Source organism: Ctenocephalides felis, unplaced genomic scaffold (assembly GCF_003426905.1).
Source record: "Ctenocephalides felis isolate EL2017-DRISC unplaced genomic scaffold, ASM342690v1 CF-g0.4_SCAFFOLD_01492, whole genome shotgun sequence".
NCBI lineage: Eukaryota > Metazoa > Arthropoda > Insecta > Siphonaptera > Pulicidae > Ctenocephalides > Ctenocephalides felis.
Window position 1 is genome coordinate 12,514,005 of NW_020537646.1, and position 20,351 is coordinate 12,534,355.

The window sequence follows — 20,351 nt, forward strand, 5'->3', positions numbered from 1 at the left end:
TCCATAGAGGCTTCTCATGCTCTACCCTGTCGCAATGAATGGATTTATGTGTTCTTCCTGGTGTCCGAAGCAGAGACTAAAACACCGAATTCCGACGCGTTTCCATATTTCTCCTTATTCCGAGCTGGGAGGGATCTAATACGATTATTGCATATAAACTATAAACCGCGTGTCGGATTAAGCAATGTTTCGAAGCAATTGTGATATTGTTTTAGAGCCACTTAACGTCAAATCTCATATAAATGTTATATGTGCATTTCTATGAGTGGATATTGCTTCTTGAACACGTGATACCGGTGAAGCATTGGAGAATGAAAATTTTGATGAGAGGTTTTTGACCAACTATTATAAAAAATATAATTCCTGATAATCCAATTATATATAAAAGTAATTATATAATATAATATAATCAAATTATAAATATTCTAAATATCATTATCAAATTTTTATACTATATCGTATTTTCTATATAAAAAACTTTATTAAATTATCAAAACCATCTATCATGACAGAATATAGAAAAAATCCTTTACCCACACAATTAGTATTCAAAGTTTGCATCATTACCATTGTGCTCCTATATGCACTCTTACGATTATAGACTATCAAATGTCTGCATGGATTTTGGATTTCTATGCAAATTAATAGTAAATATTAGCTAAGAACGTCGGTGAGCTTATTGTGTCAGGACCTCTATATCAGTATTGGACTCAAATAGCTTTAGAATCTATATTGAGCTTACTGCACTTCATAGGTTTAATTGGAATTGTACGGAATAGAATTGGTTTCATAATCAGGCGATTTGAATTATTGATATATGTATTATATAATTATTTATATATAGCCATATATAGATATGTAATATGATACCATATTCGATAACTACGTTTTTGGCAAGAACGAGCTTTTATTCCCGTGCAATATTTTTTGTGTGATTGTCCTGGCTTAGTTTGTTGCTGGTAAAAATGCCAAATAGTCATGGCTATAAAAAACTATAAATTATATAAAATAAGTTAGATAGATGATCACACACAATGAAGTTATTATATATATATATATATATATATATATAAAATAGATATATGAAAAACATTCACACTTTATTACACTATTTATTAAATTGAATATGGATGTTCCATGGCGTAACGGGTTAAGCGCACTGTCCTGTATGGACAGGATCGTAATTTTCAAATTCCTATTCTGGATAACCAGATACCATGCAGTAGCGATGTCAATTTTTCATTTGAACATAAAGATCAAAATATGTTTTCAATTAAAAATAGCCTATTTCGGGCACTGCGGTGTGAAATGGCAATGGGAAATCCTGAATAGAGTTGCATATTAGCTTTGTTCACGAATTTAGAGCAGTACTACTCATTATTATTATTTTTATTGAATATTCATAATATTCCAAATGTTTCAAGACTACGTATTTCCAATCATCAGTGTGACTTATAAGAGCTTTTTTTCAAAAAATAGCCATGAATTCTTCATGCTTGTCTTCTTCAAAGGCATTTCACTTAATATAAGTTCTGAATGGAATCATTTAAAAACGTGAAATACATTTAGTCATGTTTTGCCATAGAGATTTCTGACAATTTCAGATCTAAATGATTAATATCATGGTAAAAAGATGAAGTTAAAATTTATCTCCAATTTTCCCAATTTTACTCTGGTCTAAATGGCACAAATAATATATCGATTATTTCTTCAACTTTCTATTGATATAACGTTTTAAGTCATTTTATTAAAGTGCAATGTAAATCTCATTTAAAAACAATCTAAATAAAATCAAAAAATTTATGCGAATTTAATCTTCGGTGAACAGTGTGATCTTTTTATAATGAAAAATACTAAATTCATCATGTCCTTTTTTCTTATGTCTTCCATATTATTTTTATACTCAGCTTCCTTATATCAAACTATTGCAATATTAAAAGTTCAAAAAGAGAATCAGGCCATAGAAAATGTATGAACGAGACATTCCAGCTTATTCCGATAGTGTGTTATAAGTAGCTCACAGACAACGGTATTATGGAAATTAAAATTGTATTAGATCCGATTGACTACTTCGTTTTATTGTTATATGAGATTCAGTGTACTTTCATTCATGAATCTTTACCAACAACAAAACATCTTTGCTTTCTACAAGGGACCGTTTCGTGTATATCTTGTACTAGGTTGACTCACATCCACCCACTTAGTATTAGACTTGTAAATGTCATGGATGAAAATGTTTTGACCTTCTGAACTGTCTTGGCTTATTGGTAATATAAAACGTACCACATACGGTAATATTCATGGCATAAGATATTATTTCTTGCGTGTATATAACAATTTAGAATTTTTTAAAATTGTTATATTAATAAGACTTTTAAATAGATATTCAATAATACAAATGTGATCGCCTTGAACTTTTTAATTTAGCTATTTATAATATTTAAAAATTTATTACTAAAGAAGAATATTAGAAAAATTATAATCCTTGTTATATTTTTATATTATAATATATTTCAAATTACGTGATATATGAATTGATTTGTGTAATTCATACAAGTTAGTAAAATGTACAATTTTTAATTGCCACCATATTAAATAAAATTGTAATTCTGATACCATTAATGGTTTTCTAATATTTTTTCGAAAGTTTTTAAATATTTCCATAGTTTTGTCTGTTACATGAAAAAATATAATGGAGCATAATAATATTAAAAACTTATATAGCTAGGCTTGTACAAGCATAAAATGAAAAATTTTTTTTTATAAGCAATTGTTAACTAAATGACGTACAAATACTATCTCCTAGTATATTTAAAACGAATAATTTTACAGAATTTTATACTATTTATATTTATTCCTGAAGTATGATTGTACTTCCTAATATGGTAGTTTGTTGAGAAATCTAATTTTTTCAAGCCTTATTTCATTAAATCATAAATCTGGACTTAGGTTGCGATATAAATTATTAAACTTTCTTGTCATTTAAATGTTTTTACGACAAGATTAAATTCATCAAAATGTACCCAATTCACATAAGTCAAGAAGCAAATTCATAAATTAAAATGAAAATTGATCGTGTGATTAAAAAGGTACTTTAATTTCACTCTTTTCTGCAAATTTAAAAAAATAGTTTGAAGCGCTGAGAAAACATAAAATTAGTCATTCGGATTTCTTAACTTCTCGTTCGGAAAAATAAAAATTTTAAACAATAGATTTCTTAGTCTAAAATAACATACTAAAATATTATAGGCCTACCAGTTGAATTATAAACACTCACCAAAGTTTGGAGTTGCGCTTAGAAGTTCTAATGTCTATGCACGTTCCGTATTTTGTAGGTAGCTATTGATTACAGTTGACGTCTAAAATTAAATAAAATACATTTTTAGAATCCAGAATGTATGAAATGAAATGTGTTGAACAAATTAATTTAATCTATACAAATACAGATATTATAAGCGCGTTTGAAAGATATCAATTTGAAATCGCATTGATTAATTTTTAGTGAATTAAAAATTTTAATTTTGAAATTAACAGTTGCATATTTTACCTAAATAGCTGAATTTCATTACTTATAAAGTTGATTATGTATACGTACTGAGAAGTTAATGCAACTTGCCTCAAGGAAAAATACTACTTACATTACATTAAAAATATTAGTAAAATCAATATCAATACATTATCCTTAAACACATCTATTATCTTCTATTAATCCAGTCATTATAGTAAGTTCATCTCGGAATTCGAGGTACCCAGCTGTAAGACTGTAAATACTTGTATTTTGCACCCTACAAGTTGTCTCAAAACCTACATGTGCTGCGTACACCCTTCCATATGTAGCTTTTGAGACAACTTTTAGGGTGTAAAATACAAGTATTTACAGACTTACAGCTGGGTATCTCAAATTCCGAGATTCTTTATCCGATTTTCTTATTATTTCTTAATTTTAACTTCCCGTAGGATAAGTTATTGTAATGGGCCGAAAATCAAGATTGAAAATTTTTACATTTCTCGACGTTTTGAAGGTTTCTGAACATTTTGGCATACCTCAGAAAAAATGGATGTGTGTGTGTGTTTTGTGTGTCCGCATTTTTTCGTTTTTTCACGGATCAACCGATTTGAATGGTTCAAAAAACATCGATTACTATTGATAGGGAGATGAGCTGATTAGTTGTTGGCAAAGGCAGGTCCAGCCGATTAGGAGATACGGAGCAAAGAGTGCAGAAGATAGAAATCGAGTTTTTGAGAGATCGGAGCATCTGATTTGAATGTTCTAAAAAACATTCAATTAGTAATGATTGGGAAAAGTGTTTATCCGATTTTGGCAAAGGCAGGCCCAGTCATTTCGAAGATACAGAGCTGAATGTGCAAAAAATGGCAGTTTTTGAGTGAACTAAGCGTTCGATTTAAATGATTCAAGGACTTTCTGCTTGTCTTAACAAAATAATTGATTTTGAAAAAGAAATTCAGATTTTTTTTTTTAATTCTGACTAAAGTTCTAATATACTTTGAACAAATAATTTCAACTTTGCAATTCAGTTCATATAATTCTTATAAATATTAGACAATATTACAATATTAATAATAATCTATTTGAAAACATTCAGTATTCCTCGAACATTTCGTTACGGTACGGTACGGTAAGTTCCAGCATTTTGCCTCAAGGCACGATGCCATACACCCAACTAGTTAAATCCTCATATCATCTCGATCCATATCATTTACTGTATCAAGACCTCCGTAGCGCGTTACGTCTCCACGGCCCCCACCGTCGTTCGCTACGATTACCCGCATCGCGCCTCTCGCTCGTCGTAGACCTCGCTCTCTTTCCGCGGCTCGGTCAGTTTGCGGCGGATTGTTCTGCGCTACGGCACGTCCTTCCTTCGAAGTACCATATGAGTTAACTGAACTGTGATTCGTGTATGTACACACCTATGTACCTATGTACCTATGTACTCCGCCAGAGAGGGTGTTTGTGTGTTGTAGAACGTTCCATTATTTTGTTGCCCTAACGGTACGTAATATGTTCATTAATTTGATTTTGATTGTTTCCGAGTATCGTTGTGGAATTTCTTAAAACTCTATTAACTGAGGTTATTACTTGAGGTTATGTGCTCTATTTGGTTGTAATGAATTTGATTTATAATTTGCTTCTATTTATAGTCGCAGTTTTAGTTTTTTTTCATAATGTTTTACAATACTTTTTGAGGTTATAAAATTTTAAATTCATGATTTCAGTGGGATGTTTATTCTGTTGGCTTATAATTGAATTAGTTGTGCTTATAATATTGATACGAGTGATGGAAGATTTTGACATTAGTCACTGCTGATAGAACTGATATATATATATATATATATATATATATATATATATCAGTTCTATCAGCAGTGACTAATATAAAAATCTTCTGAAAACGAAAGTTTTCATGTTTAAGAAAATTTCAATATTTTTATACAGTTTTTAATCATTCAATGTTATTATTAAGTTATATACGATCTGTTTTTTGTTCTTTTAACATTGAATGATTAAAAACTGTATAAAAATATTGAAATTTTTTTAAACATGAAAAATTTTGTTTTCCAATGTTACATATACATACATATACATACACATGTATATGCGTGTGTTTGCATGAACAGTGATTTCTTCGGATTCTAGTAATAGTTTTAAATTTACTAATAAGCTTTGATTCTAATAACATATAAAAGTTTCAGTTACAATGGAATTAATTATAAAATGCAATAAATAAGCCCGAACAAACAAGAGAAAATCAACCTCAAAATAAACTTTTGAAGACGCGATACACGTGACAAATACGACTGTGACAATGACGCTCAACATCTGACAGGGTTTCGATTATTACTTTCTTCATGCTACTCAGTCAAGAAAATGTTACGAAAACTAGCTGATTGTTAAATTCGGCCACTGTATTATTTTATGCATATATACTAGGGTTTATACAAAAACCGATATTTCAGAAAACCGGTTTTCGAATTTTAAATTTACTAAATAACCGGTTTTAACCGGTTTTCGAATTTTATATAGGAAATAAATTTTTGCTTAGTAACATAATAAAAAACTGAGAACGTCTATCAAATTGCTACTTAGACATGTCCTTTATTGTTTCTAACAAAATTGTCTGAAATAGAAAATACTCTCATACTTGCGACGAAATTATGCTTAAATGTTTTTAAAGCCTGATATAATAATTCCAAGTTTTTTTGTTCTTTAATTTTTGGCTTTTAGGGTTTAAAACTTTTTTTTTAAGTTTGAGTAGAAGAAGTTAGTTCTTTAAGAAGAAGTCAGACTGATCTAAATTAATATATACAAAACCTTTCTGGGAACCATTGCAGACTGATAAGATATCAAATGCTATTTTCTATTTATACAGTGAAAACAGACTTTTTTCACTAAAAACCGGTTTTCGAATACCATAATTTTCGCAAAAAAACGGTTTTTAAAACCGGTTTTTGAAAACGGACAAACCCTAATATATACCATATCTCCTAAGTATAATTATCTTATTATTTACACATCATATTTTAACTATTTTGGACGATTTATCAATATTATTGTAATTTTTTAACATTATCAATGAGATTTATTTGACTGAACTTCGTGAATTTTTGACGTTTTTTTTGTGAATACTTAGACATTCCTTAGTTGACAATTACATGAATGTGGAAATACATTTATGAAATTTATGAAATACATGTACATTTTTTTAGTATTTATTATTTAAGAAATTTCTAAAAGGATACTTAAACTTATTGAGTTTATCATATCATTTACCCAAGTTCATTATTTCTGTCCCTAGTTAAGTGCTTAAACCAATTTGGTCCATGTCAATCTATGGGAAATAAAACATTCATCACATTTATTGCGGACGGAGCATCATGCCAACAGTCAGAAATACATATTTTTCCAGTGGCATTGGCCGCTCGCCAATGATCACGGGCGCCCTTCTGAAATTTTCAGACGAACAAATGGAAAAAAATGTCATACCGTCTGTATTCTCGGAATCGTTCGCTGTTATATCGAAAGTAAAATAAGTTAGAGATTAATCTAGACGTTTGGGAACATAAACTTATATACACCCACACACATAAATATATATATATATAAATATATATATATATTTATATATATATATATATATATTTATATATATATATATAAATATGTGTGTGTGCATGTATATTAGTATAAGCGGTGGTTGAATTTTTAAAAGTGCTTTAGTTCAAGTGAGATGTTAATGAATGATATAGTTTATTTGACATGCCGTATTAAGTTTTTTGTTTAAATCTTATTACACATGTCATTAAAACTTAGATCATCTATTTTCGTCAACATATAAAACCTACAACTATTTAATTTGTATTCTATTTAAATAAAAGTATGACACATAACGATAACCTATTAACTATTCGTATCTAAAATTAATAATAACTTATTTATTATAAAACTTTCCGTGAGAATTTTTAAATTAATAATATCTCTTTTAAAATATTTGATTCGTTTGTAATTAGCATATATAAGTTGTTAGTTTAGACATTTTTCAATCAAGTATTTTTAATGATAAGATTAATTGATTCTAATGAACTTATGACAGTATGTTACCCAATGAAAATAGCTCTTCCACGGTATAGCTGTTTTTGATAGAGTTATCAGTATTAGAGAAATTATAAAGCAAGATAGATCAACCTTTGGGTTGCCAAAAAGCTTGCAAGACTATTAGATCTCATTACTGTTGATAAAAGAAAGAACTAGTGGGGCGCATGGCATCAAGCCTTAAGGCAAATTGCTGGAACTTCCCGTACTAAATATTGTTATTTTTATAAAAAACATTTTTGAAAAAAAGTTACTTCAAAAAAACTAGATTATTGAGAAACTATGAATTTGACAAAAAAAATTTTTTTTCTTCATTTTGACATTTTTTGTAAATTCTGAACTTTTTTTCAAAGCAATCGTACTGCTTCAACTGCTAAGAGACAAAATATCAAAGCGCGCAAGTGCCGCGTCGCCGGATAAACACTGGTGCGGAACCCATAGGAATGTAAACAAAATTTGATATTCATATGTCTAATAACCATTTTTGATCGCCAAATGGCATTTTTTTACTTTTTTTTACTAGATCTCCGAAACCACTAGACCTACCTTTATGAAAATTTGATCAGTTCTTCATCTTGTTAATACAAGTTTTTTAAATTATTCAAATCGGACACTCCGTTATCTTGAAAACTGAGTTACCATTTTTGGCACTTTTTGCCCCATATCTTAGGAACGGTTGGACCTACAATTGCCAAAAACTAATCAGCACGTCTCCTTATCAAAATGTTTTTCGAATCGAATCGAATTATTCAAATCGCTTTATCCGTGTTCTCAAAATCGTCGACGAAAATTTGTATCCGAACACAAACACATACACGCACACACACACATACATCCATCTTTTCTAAGGTATGCCAAAATGTTCAGAAGGTTTTGAAACGTAAAGATATATAAAAAATTTCATTTTCGATTTTTTTTTGCGCTTACTATAACTTACCCTACGGGAAGTTAAAAAATGATGTCTAATTTTTATAACACAATCAATTTACAAATTATGATTTCTTTGAATTAGGCAAATTGATTTAATTTTTTTGTAATTTTATACGAGCTTTCAAATTAATTTAGCAATATGTGCTCTTTCCGAAAGGTGGTTTGTAATAAATATTTATCTGTGAAATAATAAACATTTTACTTATAATAGTTATGTATAGGTATCGGGAAGTTTATTCGACTTGAAAATGCTATTTCTAACGAGTAGAATTATTATATTTACCGCTTGTACTTTTTTCAAATCTGTATGTTCTGTTTATCATGTCGTGCTCAGTACAAATAAATCAAACCATTGCTCCAAAAATTGAAAGCGTGCATCAAAAATAAGTTTTGTAATCCTGAAATGTAAATGATATATTTATCTTGTCTCTTGGTCTTGGGATCAAACTATTAGAAGAATAAAGTAACGCACGCGGCGCGTCGAAGTTTCCTTCGACGGTTGATTCATTTCAGAAATTACATCGTCTTTTTCTTATTTCTTTGCGATCGTGCGCGGATCGCTCTGTACGGTTCTCGCGTTCGTGATAAAATCCTGATAAATTGCGTTCGCGATATGTCGCCGCCCGAAAAGCCGAAACTATCGCCCCGTGCGAGGCGACACATCCTCCGAGGAGGACTAGAAAACAAGTTTTTTGCAAAGTTTTCGCCAGTAGATGTAATCGCTCGAGAGAGATTTGTGTTACTGGACGGCACCAGGAATTTAATTAAAATTACTAAAACTGTCTTTGATTTTTTAAAAAATAGGTTCAAAGTTTTAAACAAACTTAATCGATGAGGTGGTTAATTATTACCTAGTTAGTTATGCTATCACCGTTAGTGTAATTGTTGTCATTTTGTTTTTTACACTACTGAATTGAAAACCCAGAATCTCCTACTATTTGAAATTATTTTGTTTAAAATTACTAGAACTGACTTTGATTTTTGAAAAATAGGTTCAAAGTTTTAAATAAACTTAATCGATAGGGTGGTTAATTATTAGTTAGTTAGTTATGCTATCACAATTGTGTAATTGTTGTAATTTTGTTTATTACACTACTGAATTGAAAACCCAGATTCTCCTACTATTTAAAATTACTAGAACTGACTTTGATTTTTCAAAGGTAGGTTCAAAGTTTTGTTTATCACACTACTGAATTGAAAATCCAGAATCTCCTACTATTTGAAATTATTCTATTTAAATTTACTAGAACTGACTTTGATTTTTCATAGGTTTAAAGTTGTGAATAAACTTAATCGATAAGGTGGTTAATTAATGTTATTGCAATGTTAACACAATTGTGTAATTGTTGTAATTTTATTTATTACACTACTGAATTGAACACCCAGAATTTTCTACTATTGAAAATTATTTTGTTTAAAATTACTAGTTTGATTTTTCAAAGATAGGTTCAAAGTTTTGAATAAACTTAATCGATAAGGAAGTTAATTAATGTTATTGTAATGTTATCACAGTTGTGAAATTGCTGTAATTTTTTTATCACACTACTGAATTGAATACCCAAAATTGTCTACTATTTGAAATTATTCTGTTTAAAATTACTAGAACTGACTTTGATTTTTCAAGATATGTTCAAAATTTAGAATAAACTCAATCGACAAGGTGATCAATTAATTTTATTGTAATGTTAATACAATTGTGTAACTGTTGTGATTTTTTTATCACACTACTGAATTGAATACCCAGAATCTCCTACTATTTAAAATTATTTTGTTTAAAATTACTAGTTTGATTTTTCAAAGATAGGTTCAAAGTTTTCAATAAACTTAATCGATAAGGTGGTTAATTAATGTTATTGTAATGTTAACACAACTGTGTAATTGCTGTAATTTTTTTATCACACTACTGAATTGAATACCCAAAATTGTCTACTATTTGAAATTATTCTGTTTAAAATTACTAGAACTGACTTTGATTTTTCAAGATATGTTCAAAATTTAGAATAAACTCAATCGACAAGGTGATCAATTAATTTTATTGTAATGTTAATACAATTGTGTAACTGTTGTGATTTTTTTATCACACTACTGAATTGAATACCCAGAATCTCCTACTATTTAAAATTATTTTGTTTAAAATTACTAGTTTGATTTTTCAAAGATAGGTTCAAAGTTTTCAATAAACTTAATCGATAAGGTGGTTCATTAATGTTATTGTAATGTTAACACAACTGTGTAATTGTTGTAATTTTGTTTATTACACTGATGAATTGAAAACTCAGAATCTTCTATTATTTAAAATTATTTTGTTTAAAACTACTAGTTTGATTTTTCAAAGATAGGTTCAAAGTTTTGAATAAACTTAATTGATAAGGTGGTTAATTAATGTTATTGTAATGTTAACACAACTGTGTAATTGTTGTAATTTTGTTTATTACACTGCTGAAGTAAAAACTCAGAATCTTCTACTATTTAAAATTATTTTATTTAAAATTACTAGAACTGACTTTGATTTTTCAAGATATGTTCAAAATTTAGAATAAACTCAATCGACAAGGTGATCAATTAATTTTATTGTAATGTTAATACAATTGTGTAACTGTTGTGATTTTTTTATCACACTACTGAATTGAATACCCAGAATCTCCTACTATTTAAAATTATTTTGTTTAAAATTACTAGTTTGATTTTTCAAAGATAGGTTCAAAGTTTTCAATAAACTTAATCGATAAGGTGGTTAATTAATGTTATTGTAATGTTAACACAACTGTGTAATTGTTGTAATTTTGTTTATTACACTGATGAATTGAAAACTCAGAATCTTCTATTATTTAAAATTATTTTGTTTAAAACTACTAGTTTGATTTTTCAAAGATAGGTTCAAAGTTTTGAATAAACTTAATCGATAAGGAAGTTAATTAATGTTATTGTAATGTTATCACAGTTGTGAAATTGCTGTAATTTTTTTATCACACTACTGAATTGAATACCCAAAATTGTCTACTATTTGAAATTATTCTGTTTAAAATTACTAGAACTGACTTTGATTTTTCAAGATATGTTCAAAATTTAGAATAAACTCAATCGACAAGGTGATCAATTAATTTTATTGTAATGTTAATACAATTGTGTAACTGTTGTGATTTTTTTATCACACTACTGAATTGAATACCCAGAATCTCCTACTATTTAAAATTATTTTGTTTAAAATTACTAGTTTGATTTTTCAAAGATAGGTTCAAAGTTTTCAATAAACTTAATCGATAAGGTGGTTAATTAATGTTATTGTAATGTTAACACAACTGTGTAATTGTTGTAATTTTGTTTATTACACTGATGAATTGAAAACTCAGAATCTTCTATTATTTAAAATTATTTTGTTTAAAACTACTAGTTTGATTTTTCAAAGATAGGTTCAAAGTTTTGAATAAACTTAATTGATAAGGTGGTTAATTAATGTTATTGTAATGTTAACACAACTGTGTAATTGTTGTAATTTTGTTTATTACACTGCTGAAGTAAAAACTCAGAATCTTCTACTATTTAAAATTATTTTATTTAAAATTACTAGAACTGACTTTGATTCTTCAAAGATAGGTTCAAAGTTTTGAATAAATTTAATTGATAAGGTGATTAATTAATGTTTTGGTAATATTAACACAATTGTGTAATTGTTGTAATTTTGTTTATCATATTACCGAATTGAATATTCAAAATCTCCTACTATTTGAAATTATTCTGTTTAAAATTACTAAAACTGACTTTGATTTTTTAAAGATAGATTCAAAGTTTTAAATAAACTTAATCGATAAAGTGGTTGATTAATGTTATTGTAATGTTATCACAATTGTGTAATTGTTGTGATTTTTTATCACACTACTGAATTGAACACCCAGAATCTCTTACTATTTAAAATTATTTTATTAGACTTCTTTCATATGTACCTATACAACCAGACAAATCGTATAAATAAACCCATTTTTAAATTATATGAAGAGGGTAGTGTGGGTAAAATTATATAAAGAGGGTAAATTTATGGGTAAAAAGGTCTACCACCGATCTCAAAATGAAGTAAAGTTACAAAAATTTTAACAACATTATATGAAAGTAGGGGGAAAAAGATGTGTAACCAGACATCACCTTAATTTCTACGACGTTGCTATCGGGAGCTAAACAGCAATGCTTGAAAATCCATGACAAAAGTATTTTCTTTCGTCGTTAATTTTTTTGGTTATTTAGTTCACGAGACCTTAATATAATTTTTAAGTATGACCACTAAAAAAGATTGCACTAGAAAATCCATAATAAAAGTATTATCTTTTATTGCTATTTTTTTTGGTTGTGAGCACTGTTATTTAGTTCAAGAGACTTTAATATAATTTCTAAGAATACTTTATATAATTGTTTCATATGATATATTGTTAATTTTAAGTTATTTTCAAGTTTTTTTATATAACCTTTATAAAAGCTTACACGTGAGTGGGCTAAAACGACCAACTGAACCTTTACCCTGGCAAAGATGTAGCAATAAAAATAGTCAATAAAAATAACTCAAGTTAAAAAATTTACTTTTACAAGAGATGAATTCGATATATAGTTATTCAACTACTTCTGATGAATATTTCTGACAAAATATCAGATCAAGGTTGTATACAGTGTTATCTTAGCAAAACATGTACCCATGGTATTTATATTTTGCATTGGTTGCATAATGTAGCTATTATTTTGTAAAATCCTTTTAAATTTAGAAATAAGACTTCTGATCTATTTTTTCCCTAACGGCCCCATTTTACCCCGTCTGTGCTGTATAAAGGACCAGATAACTAACTTTTAAGAACAAGAAAAAAACACATTTCTATGATGAATTAGCTGCGAGTTTACTGAACATAGTCAGATAGTTGTTAATTTGATATTTGTTATTTATTGTGATTCGGTTTTCACAATACAATTGCTTAGTCAAATTGAACTTTTGTGCACTGCCCTACCCTATATTAAACTGAGATTTAGAAGAATTAGAAGAAAATTATATTAGAGAATATTAATCATTTATTCTTGTATTATTTTCAAATGCTGCACTACCTATATTTTCATATCTCTTCTTTTTTTCAGGTGACGAGGTCATAGAATGGAACGGACGATTGCTGCGTAACAAATCTGCCGAAGAAGTTTACGATATTATAGCAGAATCGAAGCAAGAACCACAAGTCGAACTAATTGTGTCCAGGCCGATTAATAGGCGAGCTGCTCAGGCATCCTGGAGGCATGCACATTCTTCACCAGTTCCTCCTCATGAAGGTAGATTAAAACGAGTTCAATAATAATGGTAATGGGTTAGGAAAAAAATAGTTTGCACTGAAAGTTTATTCTTCATCCATTTATAGTCGAATTATTTCATTTATGATTATGATGTGTATAGAGAGAGTTGACTAAATCAACGTCTACAACTTTGCTAGCGAAGTAATATATTAGAGTAACATTTAACTAACATTATTTTTTGTGTAACCAACAGCATATGAAATAAATTGTTTGTAGATTTTCTTAAAAATAAATTTTATTAAATTTGTATTGCGAACAATCAACACAAATATCACAACACTTCGAACAATACTATTTGAAATTTTTATTCCTATCATTATTATTTTTGAGTGATCAATCTTTAAATTTGCAACTTTCGTCTGGATTCATAATTGTTTTTTTATATTTTATACTTGAATGAAAATGGTAGATATCACATATGCTAATTGATATATACATCAAAGACTTCATTTATTCACATCATGCATTCATCCTAATTTAATATTTTGATTTCAGGTATTCAATGTGAAAATTATCTGTAGCAGAAATATTCACTAACCTCTTCTTTTACAGCAAGCAATATACTGACCCGACTAAAGCAATATTTAAATTTATAATTTGTTTTAATTTATATATATTTTTTTCGATTTTATATTACCATATATAATCAGTTGGATTTGAAGTAATTGATTAGGTTGGAATAAATACAATTAAACACGACACATACATGCATGAATCGTAGTTAAAACTTATTTTCTATTATACATTTGATATGTATGTTTTTTACATATTAAATGTAAAAATCATCTGTATGGTTTTTCATATTCATGTACATAGCACATAATTTGTTTCCTAAATTTGGGAGCAACAACCCTTCAATTGAACTAATTTAATATAGCTTAATTCAATACTTTTATGGTAATCAATGGTTAATGCAATAATTATTTCACAATATTGTGTTAACAGAATGTCGATTATAATGTTACCATTCAGTGTTTTCAAACTATTTTGAAGTGATAAAGAAATAACTGGCTCAAAGCCAGACTATGTTTTTGTACTAAAAGGATCACACAGTAATAAATTTAAACATTTATCTTTAAGTTAAAAATTAATAATAAATAAATATCAAATGGCATTTTAATTATTAAGACATTTTCAATGTTCTAAAAACAGCCATTTATCTTATCAGTATTTAAATTGTTGTCTAATCTACCAAATTGCTTCAGAAACTTAAATTAAATTAAGATTATTTAAAATATAATTAATTGGAGCATCCTTATTTTAGTTAGTTTTAGTTTACCTAGTAATTTTAATAAGTGGTATTTACATAAGAATCTAAATAGCTTTTGATCACATTAGATTTCTGAAAATTTGATCAACGTAATCAGAGAATACAAATATTATTTTTTTTCAGTGTGATTTTACATTGAATGCTTTCTATACTATTTGGTAAATTTATATTTACCAACTATTTAACTATATAATATAATAAACACGTGTAACACATCTCATTTGTCAGCCGAATTATGTAGGAAAAATTTTAAGCATTGGATTCATTGAATTATTTGGGAAAATTTTTATTGTAAACGTTAAACGAATATTAAATGTTACATTAATTCCTTGATTTTTCTTATCATCACAGATTTATATTCGAGTATTGATTCGACTGGTCGAAGCGATAAACCAAGTGTTCTTGTCACTTCGCCAGGATCTCCTGATTTGCATGCCCACGGCTCCAGGTCGACTAGAGGACATCAGGCTGGTGGCAGACCAGATGCTTCTCAACCTAACGTAGGGGGTAGACTACAGGTTAGAAAAGCTACAATTTTTTACAATAAATTATTGTTAATATTATTTCTGCATTTTCTGAAGTCTCATCCCTAATTTGCGAACACAGTTTTAATTCTTATGTTTACCAACTATACTTGGATAATCTAAAAGTAACCTGATTATGCAGGTGCAACTTATTATGTAATCACAATTTGACATATTTTAGCACATTTAGTCAAATCAGTTTTCTACAATGCATATCCAAAAATTTGATTGAATAACCGATTATCAAAGTTTCCATCTCTTAATTTTCAAGGTAAAACTGGGTTTTGATCCTGCTGCTCTTCAATTAATTATAACCATCGTATGTTGCGCTGGTCTAACTCCAAGACAAGGCGGTCAACCAAGAAATCCTTATGCAAAAATCTTTCTTTTACCTGATAGAAGTGAAAAATCGAAAAGAAGAACGAAAACGTTAGCAAACACAAATGATCCTCGTTGGTCACAAACTTTCGTATATAGTGGGATAAGAAGAGCGGACCTTAAACATAGAATATTTGAGGTAAAGTTCAATATTTGTATGAAGAGCATTATGGTGAATAGATTTATGAAATACTGCTACTAGCTTTTGTGAAAATACTTTGATAATTAAATTGCACCACAAGAGACTCAAAGAATAAATCAAATAATTATTCGCCAATTCTCTCAATAATTTTCCATTTTCAAGCTAAATTCTTTGAATGCAAGAAATATAATAATATTTTTCCAAGAAAAATATTTAATCTAATTTGGTTTATAGGTAACAGTGTGGGATTACGTTCGCTACGGTGCAAACGATTTCTTGGGTGAAGTTCTTTTAGATTTAAGTGTTTGTCCATTAGACGATGAACCTGAGTGGTATTATCTTGCTGCCCATGAAGATGTTATGCTATCACATTCAGTAAGTGAATTATTTTTCAACGTTCTGCCTTTTTAAAGAAAAAAATTTATCTAATAGTAAAATATATAATTAATTATGTTTTACTGATAATCTACAGATTGTACTTTTACTTATTTCAGTATCGACGCGAATATGATCCGATTGCAGTACCAACTACTGGAGGTCTTCACGATCTGGACATGATCCTGACACCGACTGATCACCTTTCCCCTCCTTCAACAACTACATCTCGTTTGTCTGATTCGGACACAACATCAGAGTGTGATTTATTGCTGCTCGATTTAGCAGCATCAGAAACTGCTGGCGGAAGCGGTTCGGCGGTTTCGGGAACCGCCACCAGCACTGGTACAGGCGGCAGTCGAAGATTTGTTGCAGACGGCGCTAGTGTTTCCAGTGTTGGATCTAGTTCGAGTCCTCCACCAGAGGTAATAAGAGACATATACTGATGCCATAATTTAAAATGTCTACATTTTTATAATCAAGTGAGATTTAAGAGACGAATGAGGTTTTGTATTAAATTGATATTGTTCTTTCTCCGAATAGCATTCTTATCACCCGATGGATGTGAGTGAACGTAGATCGCGGAGAGATATGTCTCCGCAGGGCAGAAAACGAGCAGCTGGTATGATGAATCGAGAGAAATGCGACACTTTGCCATACGGACACGGTTACAGAAAGGTATATAATTACTTATACAGAATCACAAAACCATCTTTATATTTCAACAATTATTATTATTCCAGAATGGTCCAATCGCATCAGGCCAACGTTCTCATTCTGCAGCGCCTACGGATTCTCCATCAGAAAACCATCACAGATCTAGTTCGCGTCATCATGCGAGTGGTAACCACTACGGGAGAGATCATCACGGTAGTCAATATCACTCAACAACTTCGTCTAGGCACCATTCAAGGTCCAGGAGCAAATCACCGACAGGTCATCGTAGTCTGTCGCCACCTGAGGTTAGGTTGTCATCAGATGGTGGCTATGCGGAAAGAGGCTATTATTATACGAGGGAAGATCGCGGATATATGAGCAGTGGAGGTATGGGCGGTCATACGGGTATTTCTCATAGATTTCAAAGTAGGAGTGCAACTGCCACGCCGACTGGGTCACCGAAGAAACGGCAGTTGCCGCAAATACCTCAGGTAGGAAAAAAAACTTCTGTTTTTCATGTAGAAATATACAAAAACATACATCAACACCTGTTATCTTTAATACGTCATTGTGCACTTACTCAAAATCATACTATTGACATTTTTCTGACCATCAAATGTCAATCAAGAGACTTTCATGAAATTTTATTTAACTGTAGCAAAAAATATTAATATAATGTGTAGGAACCAAGGAATGATCATTATATTTATTTATTTATAAAATATTTAACTAAACTTTTTTTTCAGACTCTTCATAGGGCAATAAGAGATCGTATGATGACTCAAGATCTAGACGATAGAGCAAGATCTATGAAGCATCGACTGCGGCAAATGCAGACATACAGAAGCACGGGTTCTGGTAATTAGAAATTGAACTGATTTTGAAATTAATTTAAGAAGTAAATTTAATAAAGTTTAATACGATCTTTACCTTTCCTAATAATATTTATTAATGTTTGTTTACATCGTAGATCACATTTACAAATGTACTTATTGTTATGTTTTGCAAAACCCGAGATGATGGATATTGAATATAATTTTTTTTTCATTATTTCAGGCTGGGATAGACATTATGCAGGTCTTTCTGATAGTGACTTGGCGACGCATTCGTATGAAGATAGACGATCAAGACCACGTCATCTACTATCGCCTGATAAAGATTATCCTGGTGGTTTGGATTCCGATTTGGAATCAGTAGTTAGTGTGACAAGTAGTGCTCTTTCCACACAGAGCGAGCGACCGCGAGGTTCCAGAGGACTTAGGTAGTAAAATAAATTCAGAAAAAAATGTATGGAGTATTTTATATACCTTTAAATTAATTATGTAATTAATTCTCTAGTGCGGACTATGAACATTCTGGTCTCGTCCGAGTTGAAGTTGGTAGTAGAAGTCCACGGGATCGTGAAGGACTTGGGCTTGATAGAGATGCTCCACCATCTAGAAGAGGAAGTAAACGAGGGCAATTCACTAGAAGTTTATCCAACACCGATGTGCCACCCGATGATAAGACTGGTATGATAACTTGTGATAACATAGTGCAGTGTTTCAAGATACAAATCCTTTAATCCTATATTCTATTCCTAGATGGCAGCCTGAGCGACACAGCTGCTCACCTAACGCCTACACCTCAGAGTCTTGAAGAACCATCAAGAGCTTCAAAGACTGACGATTCGCGTTCACCTACGAAGAGTGGAGATAGTTCTGGTGGTAGTACGAGGGCTGAACGTACACGATCTGATTTTCCTGGAGCGACTGGCATGGGCAAAAAGAGCAACTCGACATCACAGCTGTCTGCGACAGGTTAGTGAAAAATTTTATTTCGGTTAATGAAGGAAATTTTGAATATTATACAATGATAGTGAACGCAGGATAAAGGGATAATTGGAAAGATTTCTATTAATGTGTAGATGCAAGGGTTTGTTACATACTTGTATGTGAAGAAGATATTTTACAAATTGAAGTAAATGTAGAATACAGTTTATACAAAATCAAACGCATATATGTGAAATAACTTTATTAATAATATTAATTTTTTTGAAAACAAGGAGTCTGCAGAGCAAGGTAGAAAATGTTTATGCATTTTTATAAATAAATTGAACTGATCATTTTCGCTAAAACAACTTTGTTATAACGTTTAGCACTCGAAAATTCGCTACTCTAATATCTAATTAAATGTAACAAGATACTTGCAAAGTGAAGAATATTACATACTATCACAAGCCCTTGATGAATTAGCTAAAACAGTGATAAGAGAACAAATCGTTACGTTTTGTCGACGAAAATAATTTTATATATAAAATCAGCATTCTACTGGTTGCATTTTTATCTAAACTAAGTTTTTCTTATTTGAATCATTGTTTTATTAGTGTATAAACATATCTAGCATATGTCTTCATTATTTCTGGACTTCACCAAAATAATTGCGGTTGTTTATTCCCCAATTTCCAAATGGGTAATTGGTTATGGATAACAGTTAGTATTAAGCCAGGACATTCTTTATACATTTCAATTATTCCAACGATCTCTGCACTTGTTTTTGCGAGAACGGCAATATAATACACAAATTAATCACACTAAATCTTATATACCCGCTGATACAAGAATGTCTATGATTATCTATTACCTTGTTATTCAAATGAATTTTAAATGACTAACCACGCGTCCAGGCCGTAAAAGACGCATGGGTTTCGGCAAGCGCGGCAAGAACTCTTTCACGGTGCACCGAAGCGAGGAGGTCATTCCTGGTGATGCCCTGATGCGTCTTCATCCTAACACTGTTTCCTCGAGGGCGTCTTCGCAGTCCAGCGATGGAGAGGGTTCCAACGATGGCGACAGGTTGGATACTTCACGTAGAACTGCAGATTGTTTATTTTATGACCATAAACGATACATGTTTCAACATTCGCACACAATGTGTTACACCCTAACAGTCTTCGTTTAATGCCAAATTTGTGACATGTGACAATCGGAAAATTATTATTTCAAATTGTATTTGACCTATTGTTGTGTTTTGTATCTGTATTATTGTGACTTATTTTATGTTATGTTATGTAAACAAATATTTAAATATTGCATAATTATTTAAGTTGAATCGGTATGGTTATTTTTCAAAAATTACTATCGTTTTATTGCTTGATTTAATTTTTTTATTTTT

At 30.0% G+C, this 20,351-nt stretch overlaps 1 protein-coding gene across 1 annotated transcript in view; it reads left to right on the top strand.

Moving 5' to 3' along the window:
• Positions 1–20,138, top strand: part of LOC113370848 (regulating synaptic membrane exocytosis protein 2-like) — a 53,246-nt gene extending 33,108 nt beyond the window's left edge. The window contains exons 3-16 of the mRNA XM_026611530.1: positions 13,646–13,831; positions 15,474–15,640; positions 15,918–16,163; positions 16,401–16,541; positions 16,661–16,966; positions 17,085–17,219; positions 17,285–17,340; positions 17,434–17,522; positions 17,562–17,689; positions 17,945–18,050; positions 18,255–18,459; positions 18,537–18,709; positions 18,782–18,997; positions 19,864–20,138. Of these exons, the coding sequence (XP_026467315.1) occupies positions 13,646–13,831; positions 15,474–15,640; positions 15,918–16,163; positions 16,401–16,541; positions 16,661–16,966; positions 17,085–17,219; positions 17,285–17,340; positions 17,434–17,522; positions 17,562–17,689; positions 17,945–18,050; positions 18,255–18,459; positions 18,537–18,709; positions 18,782–18,997; positions 19,864–20,138 (2,429 nt within the window). The remainder of the gene's footprint in view (positions 1–13,645; positions 13,832–15,473; positions 15,641–15,917; positions 16,164–16,400; positions 16,542–16,660; positions 16,967–17,084; positions 17,220–17,284; positions 17,341–17,433; positions 17,523–17,561; positions 17,690–17,944; positions 18,051–18,254; positions 18,460–18,536; positions 18,710–18,781; positions 18,998–19,863) is intronic.
• The last annotated feature ends 213 nt before the right edge of the window (positions 20,139–20,351 follow it).